Here is a 21947-nt window from a genome sequence, read left to right as displayed (position 1 = left end):
CCTAAAATGTTAGAAATTAAAATTTATTTCTCATACCAGTCATCTTTTCATTCGTTTCACATGTCACTAGCACGTATTCCTTGCATACCACAATTAATATAAAAACACAAAGTAAGCGATTGAAGGTATTTTTAAACGTTAAAACTTCCGCCATTTTTTAAGCACCGTTTTATCAGCTTTCAACTCTTCACTCCGAAAGAAAACGACGGCGTTGTACCAACCACACAAGTATAAATTCTACGGTACTCGTAACGGATTGTGTGGATCATTGTGAATGATAATTATAGGAGAAGTCATTTTATAGACATAAAATATTTGTAACACCTTCTGAAATTATTTTCTCGGAAGTAAACGGGTTTATAATTCAGTGAGTAACGAAATGTGTTTGGAAAAATAACTGGTTTTCATTCGTATTTATTCATTCACAGAAAATAATTAAGCATACGTCAAGAAAAAAAAATAGTGATTAGTGCTAGATGAAACATCACATGGAGTGTGAAGAAAAGTGAATTGTTTTGTCTTTTTTAAAAGTTATTTTAAGGTAAGAATTTGTGTCTTTGTTTGAGTAGTGTGTTAATTGCAATATTAAGCAAGGTCCATTCTATAACATGCACATGTTTCAGGTATTTAAAGTAACTTTATTGTCATGTAAGCATTCGCTTCGTCTTACACACCCCAAACAGAATGAGAGCAGTTCTTGTTATCGTGTCTCATAGATGTATCATTATTTTAAGAAAAGATTTGTCTGTAATTGCATACGTCCGTTTGTTGACCAAGTTGTGTAATTCAGAAGATTATGAAAGTTGGTTTTTATAAAATTCAAATAAGTTCATTGACACGGCATCAGTTATACGGATTTTGACACTTGTGTAATTCATATCTTTCTCGAATATAGTTCAATCATTCGTGGAATGCACTCGTGCGGTTCACGTAACCTAGGTTTGTGTTTTGTTTTTATAGTGTCGGTGGGGATGATTATCGAAATTTGTTCATTAAGGCCCGGACACAATCAACATAGTATGAATAATTAGCTATAAGCACTTAACACAACACAAAACTGGCTCAGGGGCCTGGATACATCGGACACAACACAAACCTAACCCCATTCCTTTGTTTATTTTTGTTGTTTTTAATATTCAAAAAATTTATGTGACTATAGTTGTTAGTTTGTACTTAATTATAAATAATAAATTAATATCAACAGAATAAATCCCTAACCCCACAGTACATGCAAAATTAAATGCAGAAATTAATTAGCAGCTAAAATCAATACTAATATAAGTAATAAATTTTCTCCTTTGAATATTGTATAGTGATGTTTCTAGTGTAAACATAATAAATAAAATAAAATAATATTTTGCACAATTTAACTAAAACACACATTTTCAGGACTACTTAGTGCAGTTTACAATTCCATAACAATACTAATAATGTACGTCATTACCACCCCTACATTCTTACAAGACAAGTGTGGGAATATGTGGGTTTTGGGCGCAAAACTATAAACACATTATTTCTCATATATTGCATTATTTGAATGTTATGGTTTATCGTATCGTAAACTGGGTAAATATGTAGTTGAGCGGTATTCGCGGAAAAAAATGTTAAAAATCCGAAAATACCTTTATTAGATGCTCTTCAACTTCCTCTTTTCATTAAAAGCGGCGGAGATAAGAAATTCCAAATACTTTAGGAGATATAGAATTTTTAAATTTCATCATATGTAGTTGAGCGGTATTTGCGGAAAAAAAAAATGTAAAAAATCTGAAAATGCCTTTATTATATGCTCTTCATCTTCCTCTTTTCATTAAAAGTGGCGGAGATAAGAAATTCCAAATACTTTAGGAGATATTGCCGTTCTTATTTTGCTATACAAGACCTGTGTAATCAATTGACCGCCGCAATTTTTTTTATTGCCATGTGTTTGTGAATGCCTAATTAATGAAAATGGTCGATTAGGTCAGGTCAGTTACATTATAAATACTTTGAAACTAAGCGTACATTAAAAATAATATGAATTAATTTCAATGGTTCTTTATTTTTAAAGTATTTATAATGTAACTGACCTGACATAACCAACCGGGACAAAGGATGAACAGAAACAACTCAAGTAAATTTTTTTTTGTTACTTATTACTTGCGCAACAATAACAAATAAGACTTTAAAATTAGAAACGTTAAAAACTCGCCTAAGTTGGAGGCGGTAATTAAACACCGTTTTAAACAATAAATGAAGTAAATAATTACGTATTGGTTCATTTGAATTCTGGCCTATCACGAACAATCACGTGACATCATTATCCAATAAAAAAAATAGATACTCGTAAACAAGAAACAATGGTGTAAGCCACAGGAATACACTGGTATAATTGTGATGAAATTTAAAAATTCGATATCTCCTAAAGTATTTGGAATTTCTTATCTCCACCGCTTTTAATGAAAAGAGGAAGTTGAAGAGCATCTAATATAAGTATTTTCGGATTTTTAACTTTTTTTTTTTTCGCAAATACCGCTCAACTACATATGATGAAATTTAAAAATTTGATATCTCCTAAAGTATTTGGAATTTCTTACCTCCGCCGCTTTTAATGAAAAGAGGAAGTTAAAGAGCATAGAATAAATGTATTTTCAGATTTTTAACATTTTTTTTTTGGAAATACCGCCCAACTACATATTTACCGTAAACTGCACTATAATCTCCCCTGCTCTAGTCTATTTTGCAATACCGAAATTTCATTATCAAAGACTCTATTTCGGTACGTAATATAAATTACATTGGTATCATGAATTATAACAATGTGCCCTATTTTATTAGAGAACTTCATGATTCTAAAAAATAAAAGTTGACGGGAGACGTGAATTATAAAGAATTAAAACCAATATCGCAAATTACACTAGAACGGGTGGGAATATAGCTTACTTCATGATACCGATAAAATATTTTCTGTAAAAGTCTTACTTTCATTGCATTAAACACTGGTATAACAAAATACACTAGATGGAGTGAGATTGCAGTCTACTTCACGATACCAAGAAATTGTTTTCTGTGTAATTCTTACATTCCATAAATTATTTATCGGTATCGCAAAATAGACTAGACCGGGTGGGACTGTAGTCTACTTCACGATACAGTGATAGTTTTTTATATTATTTATTATTTTCAAAGAATTATTTACTGCCACTGGTATCGCAAAACACAATAGATCCGGTGGGACAGTAGTGTATTTCACGATCCGCAAATATTTTTTATTAATTATTACTATTAATAAATAATTTACCGGAATCGCAAAATACAATAGACCGGTCTGGACTGTAGTCTACTTCACGATGCAGCATAAATTTTACTGGAAAATGTGTCTTGTTTCACCACTTAAAATACCAGTTTCCTTAATGAACTAGTTTAAAATTAAATCTACTTATGATTAACTAAACCAATATTTCATCTAAATTAAATATGCAACTGTCACATAACACATAACAAAACATAATTACATATAAAATACTAAAAAACCATTCAACCCCACTTACCTATCTTGTTTTTAATGCATTTCATTGTCCTATCTCGCGAAATGCTAATGCTAATTGTCCATGTAGAAATACAATCACAATCCACATATTCTTTCTCTCCACTGCACCCAATCATAAAAATACACTAAAAATTATCAGCCAATACTGGCGCATGGCAACAAATGTCTAGTCCTTTTTCTCATGCTGAAGCAACCTCTGTCTCGCTCCAATGCTTACATAATAGGACAACTATTGCATCGGCCAGCTGTAAAACAAAGAATCACACAAAAACATAACTACACAAATAAACTGGTAAAAATAACTTTTAAGTGGCTTATGCACCATAAAACAGGCAAATCATAATGCTTGAAAAGCATGAAACAATATGAAATATGTTCATAAATCACATTGCAAATTTCAAAAAAAAAAAACTACAAGTACTATATATGATCTGACAACATATTAAATCTTTAATAAACTTATTAACAAGTAGGGATGGCTGCCTGGGTTTTTATGCACTAAATTGTTGTTTTGGTGTACAATGCAGTTTTATGTCCATGGAAGTATGTAGAATGACTTGTGTACGCAAGAGGTGTGGTCTTGTATGAAATTGAAAACTAATGTCTAGTCTTTCGAAAGGAATTCTCTTACATACTTTCATTGCATTAAACACTGGTATCACAAAATACACTAGATGGAGTGAGACTGCAGTCAGTGGTTCTTGCATGAATATTGTATAATTTATGAATATCGTAACACTATGCGAGTGTCAATAATTATTGTGCCTTTGATAATGAGTATGCAAAAAATAATATATAATATAAAAATTAGTTTATAACCCGCTTATAATAAAAAAAATATTCAAGCTAATGAGATAGAGTGTGATTTACATTTTTACATAAATTTACTGACCATTGCAAGTGGCTAAATGTAAATGGCTTTCTGTTGAGTGGTGTTTATTTTTTTACTATCGTAGGTACCATAAATTTTTACTCAGTCTATGTACACTTATCTATAAGTAAACGCCTCTTCAGAAGATTGTGAGCTAAGTAGGTACCTGATAAGAATTATAAAATTAAGACTGTGTTATTACTATTCTGCTTTGTTTGTTAAAACCATAAGCATTTTCCATCTTAGACATAGTCTTTGACTTGGGCTGAACATGTTGGGTCTAGATGATGGCTTTGTGCTGCAAGAACTCCATCAGTAAGCAAACTGTGTTTTTTTTAATGATAGTTCATTTCATATTTTTTAAATATATGACTTTGCATTTAGAATGTTTTGATTCTTAGGTGTTTGGTACTCTTGTTAGACCAAGGAAAATAAAATATTTATGTCAACACTGATATAATCAGTAGTTATGATTTTAGTGTTGGGGTAATGTGGATAAATGTATTCATGTATGTATACTTGTATATTTGCTTGCGTGTTACTATTTGCAAAGATTGCCTGAACATACACCAAAAGCAATACATAAGCCTATAAGTGCTGTGTTTTGAAACATTAATTTCCAAGGTTTTTTTTCTTTGTAATTCTTTATTTATATCATAAGGGGTCATTCCATGGTTGCGTGTGTGACATTTTGACAGTGGATTTAATAATATAAAAATTATATAATGAATACGTCATAATAAATATCACTTTTTTTCTTATAATATATTAACCTACAACTAGATAAGTATGTCATAAATTTTTCAATTGGTTAAGGAGAATAACACTTGCAAAAAAAAAATTGTTAATCTTTGTTGCGTGCGTGACAAAAGCATACACCCCTCTTTGATGGAAATGAAATCAATGTTAAAATTCTGTTTTATTAAAAGATAAAAATGATCAATACTTGCTGGTAGCACAAATAAAATGTGCACCTTTAAGATGATCTAGTCAATGTTCCTCAAAACCAATATTTTCACATGCAAACTTAACTTTGCAAATGTTGCGTGTGTGACTGTTGCGTGTGTGACACTTTGAGACATGTATTTAAGCTGGTATAATAATCAGCTGCAAATTGACAAAGATATGTTCGGTTGCAAAATAAAATAAATATTTACCAAAATAGCAATAAAAGTAATATTATATTACACATAGAAAAAATATATACTGATTACATAAATGAAAATTGAACCCTATCATTTTTCTTTGCATCCTTAAAATGTTTAGACTGTTTTCTTTTTATATATGATGTAGCTTGATTGCTATCATCTGCATCTGTATTTTCTTCACACAGTCAGATACTGTTCCAGTTTCTGAAACAATTTGGGGATGTCCTTCCACATTTTTCCACTGTTTCCATTTCATTTCATTAGTCAAAGTTTCTTCATCATATTGACTTATAATATCTCTGACAGAATTGCATGCCAACGTACATTTCTCACATATATCTAACATGCAATCAAATCTTTCAACATCACAGACAAGAATTGCTAGTAAATCATTTGTACTATGTGGGAAAACATTTACTTCCTTTGCCAAACTTTCCACCAAAAAATGCATGTTCGCGTGGTAATGACATACACATGTGTTATGACTCATAGTAGAAACGGGATATACAAATTGCGGTCGAAGCTCAATCAGGATATTCCTTCACAAACTCTTCATAGGCCTCCGCAATGGTCATCGTCATATTACGTTTCTGTACAACATCTTTCTTGCCAGACTGAACATTCTTAACAGTGCATTTGTCCTTTCTTCCTGGTTCAGTTCTGCTTATATCATCACGGAGATAATACTGCGTCACTTTAGCTTTGGTTTCTTCATTTAGTCTCTGGCCATGTTCTTTTTTCATTTTATTTAGCAGGTTCAATCTTTTCCCATATTCTGGTAATTCATCAACTAACAATTTCGCTACTACTGCTTTACGCTTTCCTGGGCTATGTGGTAAAATTCGCATCAATTAACAAACTGCTTTCCCTAGGGATCTGTTACTTCTATACAAACTCTTTTCAGGCAACACATTACTATTACTCTTAACAGTTTGTGACTTTTTATTTTCTCTGTGCTTCCTCTGCCTTATTCTGTCTTGCTTTCGCTTGAACTTTAACTCCTTATCAGTTTGAATACGTTTTTGTTGGTCCCTTCGTAATTTAAATCTTTCACGTTCTTTTCTTAAGTATGCTTCATACTTCGCTGGGTCTTGTTTAAGCCTTTCTCTAAAAGCCTGTGACCTATTCGTAGATGTCATAGTTCTTCTGCAAAAATACCAGTTATAGATTTAACATTAACCTCAAATAAATTTTAACCAATAACAGCATATAACACACAAAGGCATTTGCAAAAATGGTCATTTAAATTTAATGTTGGTGTTCAAATAGAAACTGTGTTACATGCAATCCTCTTGGTTACAAGTTTTTTTTTTAGGTTAGTTCATAGTTGAAATCAAACCAGAATGCATCTCTTTTGTGTTGTTGGAGTTGCAAGCTTATAAAGCTTGTATTTGACGGTGTCACACACGCAACACTACTTCCAGTTAAAAATATAAAAGTTGCCAGAAAACTTTGTTATAGTAAAATGTAGGCCATGTGGCACACCTCACTTCTAGAAAGTTTCACATTGATATGTCAATTAGTTGTTTGTAAAAACTAATTTAACCATGTTTTGTGTTGCGTGTGTGACACAAAATCATTACATATTTTCATTTTATGCTGTGCAATATATGCTCACCTGATTTGGTCCAAAATGGTATTAAAAATACTTCCACATCTGTACAGTATGGTCTACATAAAACAATGGACATAACTCAAACAGGAAGATAATCAGGGTAGTCAATATGGAGATGTACTTTTCCCTTTTTGGCAACAGTACTGTTAGCACTAAAGTCTAACATTGGAAAATAAAGTTTTAACTGTGCAAATAATTTTTTAATTTTGCATATATAGTAAAAGGATTATTAAGTAATACAAAAATGCACTGTACAATTAATTTTAAATATTTTAATTTTTTTTATACTTGGGTCATCTTTCATGGAATGACCCTAAGGTAACTGGATAGGATGAAAAATAACAAGAAATTTCTTGTACTTTCTCCAAAAATTTTGTAATTCTGTCCTAACTCCAAGTACATGTCTGTATTTGTGTAAGTGTGCATGTGTGTGCATGTGTGGACATAAGATAGGTTGTTATGACCAGTGCTTGTATTTTTAACACGACTCCAAGGACCATTTGCACTGTGAGGGTGTGCCTCCCAGTAAACTAAGAACTTGTTCGTAAGATAAATAAATTTCAAGTGTTTTGGAAAAGTTACAAAGAGTCGAACTAAATGCATTTTATAATGTGGGTAGGTATATTATTGGTTATCTGCTTGTGTGTCAAATTGTTTTCATCTGCCGTCTCCTTAAATGGTTCAGGGACTGAATTGGAGATAAGTTACGTAATAATACTTTACTACCAACAACTGTTAATAATGTTTTTTTTAACCCTTTCAGGATGTGCGGTAACGAGTTTTTAGAATGTGTACAAAAAGAACTGGGCTAGTCAGGAAAATAAACTAGAATTTAAGGGTGACTAAAGTTTACTGTGCAATCGAATGAATTCACGAAATGGTTCTTTGGTCGGGAGCGATAAGTATGTTTGAAGCACGTTTTGTAAATAAGTCAACAGCACTGGAGCATTGGTGGTCACACTGGCCTTCCGCCACTGTGATCCAAGCTAGATGCAGGGTGAATCTTTACGGATTTTCACAAGGATGAAATGTAATGGGCGTCCCTGGTGTTCCTAGGTTTTTCATTGTTTGCCTTTTCGTTTAGTCCAGTCATGCGTTCTGTCACCACTTCAGAGTGCATAGTGCTTTACTGTGTGTTGACTCTGGGGGGTATAGTCAGTGCCTATAATCTGCCTCTCTGTGATATTGTTCTGCTTTTGGGTTCATCCCCCTTACTACACTATCATCATCATCTTCGGTAAATTATGTAGTTGAGCGGTATTTACGGGAAAAAAATGTTAAAAATCCGAAAATACCTTTATTAGATGCTCTTCAACTTCCTCTTTTCATTAAAAGCGGCGGAGGTAAGAAATTCCAAATACTTTAGGAGATATCAAATTTTTAAATTTCATCATATTTAGTTGAGCGGTATTTGCGAATAAAAATGTTAAAAAACCGAAAATACCTTTATTAGATGCCCTTCAACTTCCTCTTCCTCTTTTCATTAAAAGCGGCGGAGATAAGAAATTCCAAATACTTGAGGAGATATCGCCGTTCTTATTTTGCTGTGTAATCAATCGACCGACACAATTTTTTTTATTGCCATGTGTTTATGAATGCCTAATTAATGAAAATGGTTGATTAGGTCAGGTCAGTTACATTATAAATACTTTGAAACTAAGCGTACATTAAAAATAATATGAATTAATTTCAATGGTTCTTTAGTTTTAAAGTATTTATAATGTAACTGACCTGTCCTAACAAACCGGGACAAAGGATGAACAGTAACAACTCACGTAAAATTTTTTTGTTACTTATTACTTGCGCAACAATAACAAATAAGACTTTAAAATTAGAAACGTTAAAAACTCGCCTAAGTTGGAGGCGGTAATTAAACACCGTTTTAAACAATAAATGAAGTAAATAATTACGTATTGGTTCATTTGAATTCTGGCCTATCACGAACAATCACGTGACATCATTATCCAATAAAAAAAATAGATACTCGTAAACAAGAAACAATGGTGTAAGCCACAGGAATACACTGGTATAATTGTGATGAAATTTAAAACTTTGATATCTCCTAAAGTATTTGGAATTTCTTATCTCCGCCACTTTTAATGAAAAGAGAAAGTTGAAGAGCATCTAATAAAGATATTTTCGGATTTTTAACATTTTTTTTCGCAAATACCGCTCAACTACATATGATGAAATTTAAAAATTCGATATCTCCTTAAGTATTTGGAATTTCTTACCTCCGCCGCTTTTAATGAAAAGAGGAAGTTAAAGAACATAGAATAAAAGTATTTTCGGATTTTTAACAATTTATTTTGGAAATACCGCCCAACTACATATTTACCTCATCTTCATATTGATTCACCAATTATCATAACATCTCTGTTAAAGTTTTAAACGTTAATGAAAATTGTATAATGAGATTGTGATGTATGCTGCTATAATGATATTGTGATGTATGCTGCATTATTTTCATAACTAGACAGTGCTTGTTAAAACTTAAGGATCTGGACTTTTTTTTTCCCCCCCTAGTCATGAGAGAAAAAGCAAAGACACGCAGCATGCAAGGACCTCAGATGGAATGACATCGTTACGGAAACTTGTGTTCGTTGACTTGGAAGAAGGTGAGACAGCGCACTTGTCAGACGAGAACCAGCGGCTTAGTCTTGCATATGAGGAGCTTACTGATATGCCATACAATTTGCTTGACTGCTACGCTGGCTATGTGCATACTTTGGACTTAACATACAATAAATTTCGGTGAGTAGCATTTAATAATTATATTATGTTTATTTGAAAAAAATTCTGTCACTTATGTTAAGAAGATGCGCTTTACTTTTTACTGTGGCAGTTTCCTCCACCAACAAGGTTTTTGGGGGAAATTCTTTCAATTAGAATAAAATTATGTGTTTTCTTGTTTTTATTTAAATTTGCTTAAACAACTACTAGTATTATTGTTCTATCAAGTCATTTTAAAAATAATTATCAAGTTGTAACCATGACATAATTATCTTACTTTTTTTTCTTAAATTGTTAGCAGTAGGTATATGATTTTATTTTTGTGAGCACAACTTATAAATTGTTTATTTAACAATATATCAGGGTGGCCACTCACCGGGAAGACCGGGAAAACCGGGATTTATCAGGGAAATCACGTTGATCGGGAATTATCAGGGAAATGTCAGGGAATTTTTTTAATAACCGGGAATTTTTTGTGACATGTATATTTCCGCAGAGCACCCAACCATTACGGCTTTGTGCTGCATGGTAACGGAAAAAAAAAAATTCCGTTTCTGATGTGCGTGTTTCGTGAACGCAGTTCGAATACATCACGTGGTTGCACAGATAACGGAACTAATAAATGTGCGCATGTACTGTCGAAATAAGTAGTTTAATTCTTGTGTTTTGTTATAGAAATGGTATGAAATTACGTCCGTTGTACGATACAACTAGTACATATTCTCGGACTTATCGTTTGTTATAGAGCATCCCACTCTTAGATTGCAGTGTGGAAGTAAATGGGCGCATTCTCTCTCTTTCTAACACACGCCGATTGCCGTTAGCACTGTCCTTGTTTCTTCGTGCGTTGTTGCCAAATATCAAACGAAATTAAAATTTTAATTTTTGGACCAAGATTTTTTTCATATTGTATAGCATCGAAATACGCATCTCGTCAATGCTTATTTTGAATACTTAACAATATTTTAAGTGTCCGAAAAAATTAAAAAACATAACTTATTCACTGCGAACTGTTTTGAAGTATTCCGAGATGTTTCACATCAAAAAAAAACCTACATGTGTATTTCATTCAGATTTTTTTTTTATTAATAAATTAATGCCTAAGGACGCCACCGAACAAATGTTAAGACAAAAACTATACAGGTTTCACTTAAATAATTTTTTTAATATATTGAAATGCATTTTCTCACAAACTGACACATCAAAAAGTTGACCAGCGGAAAACTTTTTTTCTGTTAAAGATAGATGGGGGACGAAAGCGTGAAAAATGTTCACAATGAATTGAATTAGTTTTTAAAAGCAGCTCCATCTCAATTGCTTCTACAGTTTCCGTGGAAATATCTGTTAAAGATGTGTCTTATCAATACAAGAGCGCGCTGCAATAGAGGTTTCTCTCACAAGCTGCCGTCGTAAGAGGAAACAGGGTTGTGTGTTTAGATAAGTGGGGTTCTGTCCTGCAAGCAATTTCAAATACATGGCTTCCTTAGTCAACCATGTATTTCCTTAGACAAGCATTTCTGAAAACCAGCCTGCCAGTTAGTATCGCGTCTCGCGACGAAGCAACGCGTTGTGTCCGGTGACTCGTTACAGTTATAATTTTGACAAACAAATTATATATTAACATACGTGATTTTATTTTCTACATTTATTTTTATTACGAACATATAAAATATGGAAGTTAGAACACCGAAAAGAAATTATATCGGTAGGCTACGCGGGAGGGAGCGCAAGATTGTGTTGAATGTATTTGAGTATTTTTCAAAAAATATGAGTGTGTGCAATGCAATTAAGGAAGCTTACCATTCTTCTGGTCAGCTCTGTGCTACTCTTATGGAAGGGGTATCAACATTGGTCAGCGGTAGCGATAGTGATTAAAAGTTATGTGGTGTTATTAATTTCTTAATCAAGTTAACGTTACATTTATCGTATAAATTCCTATGAATGAAATGTGTGTGAACAGATTCTTGTTGTAAGTTAAAGTTAAAAAAAATTCCTTATTGGCACAGCCTAAAGGCGTAGGAAGATTTTGATGATTATATTTCTTTACATTAGAAGAAAAGGGGATTTTTATATCTTTAAACCCATATTTTTTTCTTCCCCTTGCAGTAATGGTTGTTACAAAATATATTTTAATTATTCAAAAGAATGGCCATGCTTGTCATTTTAAAATGTTTCGGAACGCCACGCGTTTTGTAATGTATGCACGTGTGACTTTTTGATTGCACATGATGGAAGGGATGACTGTAGACGGCATATTGAATCAAAGAAACATGCAGAACATTTTAAAGCCGTGACGAGCAATAAATCTATATCGTCGTTTTTCGCTACATCTGAAGAAACGAAAGTAACATTGTTTACAAGTTTTCTGGTAGAACACAATTTACCGATAACAGTAGCCGATCATACGGGTAATTTGTATAGAGCTATGTTTCCGGACTCAAAAATTGCACAGAAATACAGCTGTGCGAAAACAAAAACATCTGCCTTAATGGAGTATATGGATGGTGAAACTAAAAGTGAAATTGTTGAATCTTTAGTAAGTGAACCATTTGCTTTAGCTAGCGATGGGAGTACTGATTGTAATGCAGTCAAGATTTACCCATTAGTTGTTTCATTTTTAAATCAAACACAAGGTAAAATTTCAATGGTACTGTTATCCCTTGTTGAGAGTACAGACAACACATGATATGGTATTTTCTCTGTGCTGAATAAGGAATTTGAACGTTTTGGAATTTCTTGGAAAAATTGTGTAGCGTTTTCATGTGACAATGCCAATACTATGATTGGCACAAACAAAGGTGTGGTAGCATTTGTTAAAGAAAATTGTTGTGCAAGGCTGCTCATGTCACCTCATTCATCTAGCTGCTAAAAAAAGCCAGTGCACAGCTAACAATTAGCACTGAGACATTTTTCGTTAATATTTTCTATTACTTGGAAAAAAGTTCAAAACGCCAGAATCATCTGAAAGTGTATCAAGAGGTATGTGGGGCAAAGTCACACAAAATCTTGAAATATGTTAGCACACGTTGGCTCTCTCTCCTAGATTCAGTTGACAGAGTGCTGGAACAATGGGAGGCACTAAAGCTATTATTTTGTAGTGATCCTGAAAAGAAAGAGCCTTCAACTTCACAGTATGAAAATGTAATATATCTAATGCAGGATCCACTTACGAAACTTTACTGTTATTTTCTTAGCAGTTCACTTCCTGCTTTCAACCAAGTAAATTTATTTCTCCAACAGGATGCTCCTGTGATACATGTATTGCGGAGAAAACATTTTGGTTTATTGACAATTTGCTTGTTTGCTTTATCATTATCATTTATCATTATCATAAATGAAAACTGTAGTGTGCATTTGAAATTGCTGCAATTTGTAACGAGATATGCTAGTGTGTATTTAATTAATTTTTATTTGTTATTTGTGAAGAGACATAAAACAAAACACAGACTGCAGGTCATTGAAAGGGATGCTATAATGTAAAGTGACATATTTAAAATGTATTATGTTATTTAACGAACTTCCGTATGTATTAATGAAGAAAATACAGCAGGGTGCTAAAATGTGAGTAATCTATTTCTATAATATTAAATTATTTCATCAAAAGTATGTTTTTTTTGTAATTGTAAATATCAGGGAAATTTTGAATTTTAATCAGGGAAATTAGGGAAAAATCAGGGAACATTTTTGGTGACTGTGATTGGCCACCATGTATATGGAAAGTTTTATACATACATAAAAATATATTATATATATTGGTAAATATATAATTAATACATACATTTTTATCCTCAGCTGCCTCTTCTGTGCTATTGTAGGGAAATATGTTCAAACAATGACAGCAGTGGTTTTAGTAGAAGTTGTTAAAAATTCTGAAGTATGTTCTGCATTAGTGAAGTTTTTTTTTTTTTAAATTTATGATGTTTGTGATTTGGTGTGTAAAGAACATTAATTTTGCTGCACTAAGAATGCTACAGTACAATTAATATGCGAGTAGCATGATTTTATTACATCTGTATAAATAGCTTATGACTAACTTAAAACTAATGATGTAAAGAGTACGGTCTATGCCAGAGGAGATGACTGTCACCTGACCCTTATCAGATGGTAGTAGGAGACAAAAGGCGTTTACAGTTAAAGCAAACAATGTGTTATGACTGAATTATTAAATTATGTTTTAGAATCCAAAACACAGTGTACCTACTGTGCGTGTCACAAATTTGCTAGGTATTGCAGTTTATTTAATTTTTAAAAAACATTCGTGCAGCTGCCATCACAGTTTATATACATGGTGGAAAGTGTTATTTACAAATATGTATGTTTCTGTATCTTCTTGCATATAGGCTGTGTGTAGACTTTCCAAGATCTTATGTGGTACAAAAAATTTTATTTTTGTCACCATAAAAAATTCACTGGTCTGTTACCACCCATAAACCATTTAATTGTAAGGCCCACAACTGAAATGATTCTTGGAAGATTAATTTTTTCTAGTTCATGTCATTTAAATAATTACCTGTTAAAATATGACAATGAGAAATTTCATTTCAGAGCACACATTAGTTTTTATTCTAGAGTGTTATAAATTTTGAATTTTTTAATGCCACCATATACCTTATAAAGACTTGCTATTGGTTGTGAGTGTAAGGTGTCATGGCACTCGCTGGCAAAACCATCGTTCTTTTGTTGGCCATGAGAGTAAAGTGATATATTGCTTGCACTAAAGTGATACTAAGCTGTAAAACATTATAAGTGTGTGTAATTTATTTCGCACAAATTCGTGTCATATTGTGAATAACAAAACTTGCACTGAGTGTAAACTGAAACGTGGTCTTTGTATAAAATAATACTTTTTTTTGTATATGTGGAGTGCAATCATAAGGCATGTGACATTTAAATTTTATAAAGGTAATATTTTTCTTTATCTTATTTTTTGTTATCATTGAAGGAATGTAAATACTGAGTTTGTCCACAACTGAAGCTTAGATTAAAAAAAGAATGTGTGTGCTGCTATCTAAACTGCTATATAATAATTAGCAGCATTTGTGCTACCTTAAGGTAATTAACTATTGAAGCAGCTTGTAGCTATGTTCAAACTACATTACTGTTTTTTTCTGTAATTTGTAATTTTTTTCTTGTTTTAGAGTAGTAAACATTGGGTTTTTTTTTTCCAATTGAAACCAACAAAGCTTTTCGTTTATTAAATTTGTTTATTTAAAATCATCTTATTTACCCTACATACAGAGTCTTTTATCGTTATTTGACTGTATGTGTGAAAATTACTAACCTACACAATTATAATGGTGTGTTCGAAATACAGAGCACTACTCTTAACCCTCTGTCATGCGCAACCTGCCTTACCGGCACAGGGCACAATTCAAACATTTTCGTTCCCGCCTCCACTCATGGGAGGGGTAAGTGTGCCCCTCCTAGTAGTCTCCTATCTTTGTGGGATGTTTGAAGCCAAACCTACTCAGTTGATTCGCATACTTCGTGGAGGGCAGTTATCGTCATTGTAATAGAGTTACATTGAACCCAAATTCGTTACGTGTATAAATGTTTGTAATATCTATTTGTTTTTTTAACACATTTGTTTATTTTAGTTATTTCATGACTAATCATGCAAAATTTGTAGTTACTTTTCGGAAGTATATATGAATGTTTCAGTGTAAACAACCAGGCTCATTGTGCCCAAACATTTACTCATTATGTTATTTTCTCTCATATGTTCCTGATTTTACTCCCAAAAGAGCCTGGAAATTTTTTGATTTGTCTGAACCGAAATATCTCGAAGAACAAATGCATTTGTTGGAAGATTTCGACGAGGACGACCCCACAGTAAACGATTTGGGGGAAGAGTGACATTGATCCTGAAGATGAGGTGGAAGAACTTGATAGGAAATTAAGAAATGGAGCCAGATAGTGAGGAGACAGAAGATGAATATGAACTAAATCCAGTATCCAACTTTTTTTTTTGGAAAAGGTAAAACAACCAGGTGGACGAAATATCCACACTCAAGATTTGTTTGTAGGTGGCTAACAATGTTATAACTCATAATCCTACAGTCAAAGGAAATGCTAAGAATGCTCAAACTACAGCTGATTGTTTTAATAATTTATTCACTGACAACATCTTGGACATAATTGTTAGGTACACAAACCAATACATGGACTCTATCAAGAACAGATTTTTCAGAGAGAAAATGGCATCCACCACAGATTTTGAAATAAGGATTTTCCTAGCAGGAGCTCTGCGAGGCTGTTGTCAAAGTTTCTAGGAATGTGGGAATAAGACAGTGACTGCATTGAAAAATTTGGCTTAATTTTAGGCGACCATACTACCTGGGCAGAACGAAAATAATTCAACCTTCTTGCTCCAATTCCTGACGTGTTATAAAATTTTGTGGGGAAGTAATTGTTTCTAGGTTTCCGAAGAAGGTGTTCACTTAGGCATTAGATACCGTCAAAACCGAAAAAAATGAGGCATAAAAGGTTTTGCTCGAGAAACAGCCTGAAGGTCCTTTGTACATCAGCAATAAGCCTAATTAAATAGTGCAAAGAGGCTGGTAGTAATATAATTGGTTCACTTATATAAATTTGATCGATGATTTGAAAGAGAAGAAGCTGTCCTAGATGGGAACTGAGTGAAATAATAAAGACAGTTGCCCTAGCAATTTCTTTTAGTCAAAGGAAAGAAATAATACACCAGCAAATTTGAATTCAGTGATAGGAATACTTTGGTGTTCTATGTCCCAAAAGTGAACAAGAACATGATTCTGGTCTCTTCCCTTCATGATGACAACTCTGTCAATCCTGAATCTGTAGAGCAAAATAGGCCAGAGATAATCACGATCTACAATTCCACCAAAATGTGGACAAAATTACAGCATGAGCCGAAACATCAAGCACTGGCCAATGGTTAAACTTTTCACAGTGTGGACAGTGAGTTTTATCAATTCTCAATTGACTGGAACCATGCCATAGATGTTTCCTGAAAATGCCCACTAACTGGGTCTTGGAGAGCTAAACTGAAGAAGTGTGAAGACAGTTGGAATATCCACCAGCTTCCAAATGTGACTGAAAAGGTACGTCTCATCGAAGATGCTCCAGAAAAAATTTCATTTCTGCACCCCAACAAAGATGAAGGTTCTCAACCTACACATTGGAAATATGTTTGAGAAGAATGACAATATATGAATGCGGAATGTCATAATGCAGTAACATTTTCTGAACAATATATTTTTTTTCATGCATCATGTTTATAATACTAAAATGAAAATTTTTAGGTATATAATTTCAGATTGTTTTACCTTAGTGCCCAAACTCGCCGATTACAATATTGTGTATGACAGATGGTTAAATATGGTTTTTGGCTTGAGATAAAAATATTTATTATCCTCCTTTGGTAATCTCATTGATCTGGCTTTTTTTCATAGCTAATTTTAGGGTGATGCAAATGTTTTCTAGCATTTATCACTTTGTTTGCCTTGTTCAAAGGTTTTTTTTTTTTTGTCTCACAGTGGTTGTACAACATACCACTTATGTCTGAAATTACTTACCTAACAGGATTCACTGGGAAAAAACTAGTTTCTTTGGTTGGATCTAAATGTAAAAAAGTTCTTTTACACTACCGCTACAAATGACGCGGTATTCGTTCATTCCCTGCATAGATGAGTTTTACCTATGTACTATTTGCTGATGAAGATGATTAAGCATTTTATGGAGAGTAATAGCAAAGAAAATAAGGAATCATCCTTATTGACATTACATAAATCAGAAGTAATGTGATTTATTTTAAAGAGTGTTAGGACATATTGCACTTTGATGATGCCTAGGTTTGTAAAATAATCTGCTAAGAATGTGCATGTTTATTTCCTCGTAAGTTACCTACTGACAAGCGTTGCTGGCCTGCACTTAACAGAATTTTTATTCTCCCTTTCTCCTGTAGAACTGTGGATTTTCTGTCAGAGTTTGTGAACCTAACCTCGTTAATACTTGATCACAACGAGATCGACTCGGACACTGTGTTCCCAGGCCTTCACAAGCTAAAACTGCTTTGGCTCAATCACAACAAAGTGTCTGATCTCTACCCTTTTATCCAAAACTTGCAGAAGAGTTGCCCCAACCTTCAGCACTTGAGTTTGATGGGCAATGCTGCGGCACCGAGCTGTCTTAATGGTGGCTCCATTTATGATCATTTGCAGTACAGGTGAGCATCACAAAAATAATAATCCTCAATTAATGTGTTATCCATATAGTTGCTGCCTGGTATTAGGAAGGTCATACATCTGCTTATGCTGTTACTGATAATGCTCAAACGCTTAAATTTGGCACTTACACACAAAGTTTTTTAACCTTATTTGATTAACGTTAACTGCCAAAAATTGTGTTGAATATGTATTTTATTTTTATCATCACATTGATTGAAAATTTAAGGCGTATTTGCCTAAAATTAATTGTACTACATAGAATGAAGATCTGGTTTAAAATTTTGCAATGGTTGTTTATATTTTTAGAAAGTTTTAAGTGATGCATTATGCTGGCAATGTAGTCTGTAGCAAATATGAATTTAATGTAATAAAAAAATGAAGTGCTATGACTATTACTGTTTTAACGCTTGTCTGCAAACAGCATTATGACACCAACAAAAATTATGTTTCATTGACTTGTGTAGAGGTGTGTGTCTGAAACTCTGTAACTGAGTACCTTAGTACCTAAATAAAAAAAAAATCTTTAACCTTCCAAATTACTGGTTTTTCAAATCTGAACTAACACTAGGGTTTAATCAATTTTTGAGTTATTTACTTTACAAGCATATAAAGGATGACACATGTTAGCTCATGCAGGTCAAGCATTTAGTTGCCCTGCGTGTTTCAGCTGCCTTCTTGAGGTTGGAAGAATGTGGCATAGCAGAATGTCTATAGGTCATGAAAGTCACAAAAAAAAAGTATTTAAACGATTAGTAACTGTGCTGGAAGTCACAAAATTTATATTTCCAGCTGCCTTTTGCAAACTTGCATTTTGTTTTGGTGCCTGACTTCAATATATAGTTGCACATTAAGTTAAATAGTTGGAGATTGTCCATTTAAATTATGTAGGAGTTATCTTTGAAAATGTTTTTATTCAAAACATAAAAATTGGCCCATTTGAGTAAAAAAATAAATAAAGTGTGTATTATTTTTAATTTTGCTTAAGTATAAAAGTACCATATAATATAAAAAAAATTCTAAAAATATTTATTAAAAAGTTTTCTGAAAAAGTCGTGAAATTTGTTCTCCAGGTATTTGTAGACAACCTGTATTAATTGAAAGTTTGAACATAAAATTGAGAACTAGTAGTTTAGTGGAGCTGGCACTTTTTTTATTGAAAATCTGAAAACCTTGAAATAATATAGTGCTAGAAGATCTGTCCATTGGTGTTACTGGCTATTTCTTACATTGTGGTACTACATCTAGTTAAGAGTGATTTTTATTTAGATGCAGTAATTAATGTATAATAGTTTTTTGTATAGCTACCAAAAAAAATTTAGAAAATTTGGTTAAGAAAAAATTTAATTTTAAAAAAAGTTTGTATTTCATAACATTTAATATTGTGTATGATAAACTTACTAGTTTTTTTTTCTCCTAAAGAGTATTTATATATTTCTTACATTGATAAAGAGATTTGTCTTCTTTTAAACTATGTATATTTTTTTTTTTTCAGTTTGTTTAATTACATGAGAGTTTTTGAATAGTGCTTCAAAAATCCTTGAATCTTTTTACTATTTTTGTAACTATTTTAGGTCAATACTACATAGGGTTGAGTCATAGCTGGTTGTAGGAATTGCAGTTCAGAATGTATCAAAATTATTACATCTCTGACTTGTGCAGGGCTGAAAGTGAGGGACAGAAGATTAGCAGTAAATTGATCACTTTTGGAATCTGATCCCTTGTTAACATTGCTATCTGCCTGTGTTAATCATGCAAAACTGTGTAGTTTGTGACTAATACTGTACAAATGAAATATACTCAAATTTTATTGATAGGTTCCTCTTTAAGACATTTCTTTAGTGATTTTATGTGCAGGAAAACTGCATGGAAATTTAAAAATCATACTGGTAGTCAGGTTATGTGACGAGGGCCATAGGTTCGATCCCCATCTCTGACATGACTCTGCCTATGAGCTGCAGGCTAGTGCCCAATGATTCAGAGCCAACTGTGCAAAATTACATAAGAACACCATTGCATAGCATATTGATATCGCAGAAAAATCAAGGGCGTATCATGACTTTCACACATCACAACTGCTTCCCCGTAATATTCCCACTGATTTAAATCATTATTTTGGACATATGACACTGCTAGTTAGCACTGTATTTTAATGTGTTAGTGCTTGATGATGGGAACTGGCAGGTTCCCAAAATTCTGCAACTGTTTTTCCTGTCATTGTTTTGTCAGAATTCCTGTTTAATTTCATCGCTGGGTTCGCATTTACATCGCTATATTGTCGCTGTGTTGACCAGAGAATCTGTTTAGCATCATCGTTGGGTTCTTCTATCTCTGGCTGTGTTTTCCATGATGGTTGCATTGACTGTATTTACTTTTTTTTTTTTTTTTGCACCTGTGTTGTCTGTACTGTGATATTGCCCTGACTAATTCCACAGTATTCTCTGTGCTGTATGTACATTCACCATTTGACATCGGCTGAGTTTGCTTGCTTGTTTTCTTTGTGTTTGTGTATTCATCCTTTGTCTGTTTGCGTCGGTTTTTCTCTATAAGGTACAATAGAAACTAGCGTAGGCACATTTCCAAAATAGTAATCTAAATCAATATTCCATGTTGCAAGAATCATTCAAATAATGTAAGATTTCCACTGTGTGCTTCAGAGCCAGTTATAATATTGGAACTCTCATTGTATGTCAACCAACCCTTGTAAGCTTTACTTTATTTTCATGCATTGTTAGGTATTGCAATCCTGTTATGTAAGTATTATTTCTTCTTTTTCAGTGTATGTGCTAGCTGTAGGTAAGTTCAAATTCTGTGCAGGAACAGTATTATAAAAAAACATTAGTAGACTAAACGTACGTTCTCCATTTTTTCCTTTCCAGAAATATTTTTTTTATCTGTAATGGAGATGTCATTGAGGCTCTGTTTTTTTAAATTTTACATTATTTTATTGATATTGTAAACTATTTTTTTTTACATGTTTCATACAGTGAATTCATCATGCTTTTTTTTATTTTACACTTTAATGAATTTAATATTGAAAAATATCTGTGATTCCGTATAGTGTTAATTTAGTATTATCATCCCTTTACACAGGCTTGCATTTAGCATAGCTTCAACTTAGTACTCCCTTGAAATGTGGAGGGGGTGGGAACATATAATTTTGAAAGTTATAATTCTAAAAAGGTATTAATTGTAAAACTAACTGACCTGTAAATGCGATGAAAAAAAAAATGAAGTATATTGTTTAGTTAAAATTTCATTTTGTTTGTTTCGTTTTTAGGTTGTTTGTGATTTCATGGTTTGATGACCTGATTCACTTAGACGACCGCGCAGTAGACGAGGATCAGCGCAAGGAGGCCTGCCGATTGTTCCGGCGTCCGTTGTTGACTCGCCTGCGCGTGGAGGCGTCTCTTCCTTCACACCTGCGCAAAATTAAAGCCAGCTTTAGCAGTCTTCTGGGGGGCTGGAGTGACATTATTTTGCACAAACAAAGCAATGCAGTTGTTTAAGAATTTGAAAGGAAGTGTAAAAATGTGCATTGATATTTGGGTGCTCACAAATCAACAATAAACCAAAATAACTTATCTTCGCAGAATGTCTATTTTGTACTAATTTCTTGGTTTTTTTTTTTTTTTTTTTTTTTAGTTACAGTAGGTTGTGGGTGTTATTTTATTGTAATTAATGGTAAAGTACTGAGATCTATAGCAGTAATATATAAATCTAAGACTGATAACCACATACCTCGTTTACATAGTCAAAATAATTCTTCTTACAGTAATGCCTGATGTTTGGAAGGACCTCAAAGAAGAAGAAGAGGTTGTGCATAATTTGCAATAAAAGTTTGAAAAAGTTA

The 21947-nt window shown here is 32.9% G+C and overlaps 2 protein-coding genes across 4 annotated transcripts in view; one reads left to right on the top strand and one right to left on the bottom strand.

Moving 5' to 3' along the window:
- LOC134533148 (nuclear envelope integral membrane protein) overlaps window positions 1-3723 on the bottom strand; it is a 42103-nt gene extending 38380 nt beyond the window's left edge. Inside the window, exon 1 of one of the 2 annotated variants that reach the window (XM_063370458.1) lies at window positions 3528-3723. In XM_063370458.1, the coding sequence (XP_063226528.1) occupies window positions 3528-3642 (115 nt within the window). In that variant the 5' untranslated portion in view covers window positions 3643-3723. Of the gene's footprint in view, window positions 1-36; window positions 267-3527 lie in introns of those variants that run through there. The other variant, XM_063370459.1, reaches the window with a different exon arrangement.
- Window positions 227-21617, top strand: LOC134533149 (leucine-rich melanocyte differentiation-associated protein-like). Of its 2 annotated transcripts, none has more exons than XM_063370461.1 (4): window positions 227-541; window positions 9687-9914; window positions 17836-18096; window positions 21375-21617. In XM_063370461.1, exons 2-4 carry the CDS (start codon window positions 9736-9738, stop codon window positions 21601-21603), a joined length of 669 nt encoding a protein of 222 aa, XP_063226531.1. In that variant the 5' UTR covers window positions 227-541; window positions 9687-9735; the 3' UTR covers window positions 21604-21617. The 2 variants fall into 2 exon arrangements, with proteins under 2 accessions (XP_063226531.1, XP_063226532.1); XM_063370462.1 differs by lacking the exon at window positions 227-541 and adding an exon at window positions 564-939.
- The last annotated feature ends 330 nt before the right edge of the window (window positions 21618-21947 follow it).

Source organism: Bacillus rossius, chromosome 6 (assembly GCF_032445375.1).
Source record: "Bacillus rossius redtenbacheri isolate Brsri chromosome 6, Brsri_v3, whole genome shotgun sequence".
NCBI classification, from domain to species: domain Eukaryota; kingdom Metazoa; phylum Arthropoda; class Insecta; order Phasmatodea; family Bacillidae; genus Bacillus; species Bacillus rossius.
This window is presented reverse-complemented; position numbering and strand designations above follow the sequence as displayed.

Excerpts from the sequence above, each read along its gene's own strand:
- LOC134533149 (XM_063370461.1), top strand. The coding sequence starts at position 9,736 with ATGACATCGTTACGGAAACTTGTGTTCGTTGACTTGGAAGAAGGTGAG. Across the intron at positions 9,915-17,835 it reads TTAACATACAATAAATTTCG|AACTGTGGATTTTCTGTCAG; the intron begins GTGAGTAGCATT and ends TTTCTCCTGTAG. Across the intron at positions 18,097-21,374 it reads TATGATCATTTGCAGTACAG|GTTGTTTGTGATTTCATGGT; the intron begins GTGAGCATCACA and ends TTTCGTTTTTAG.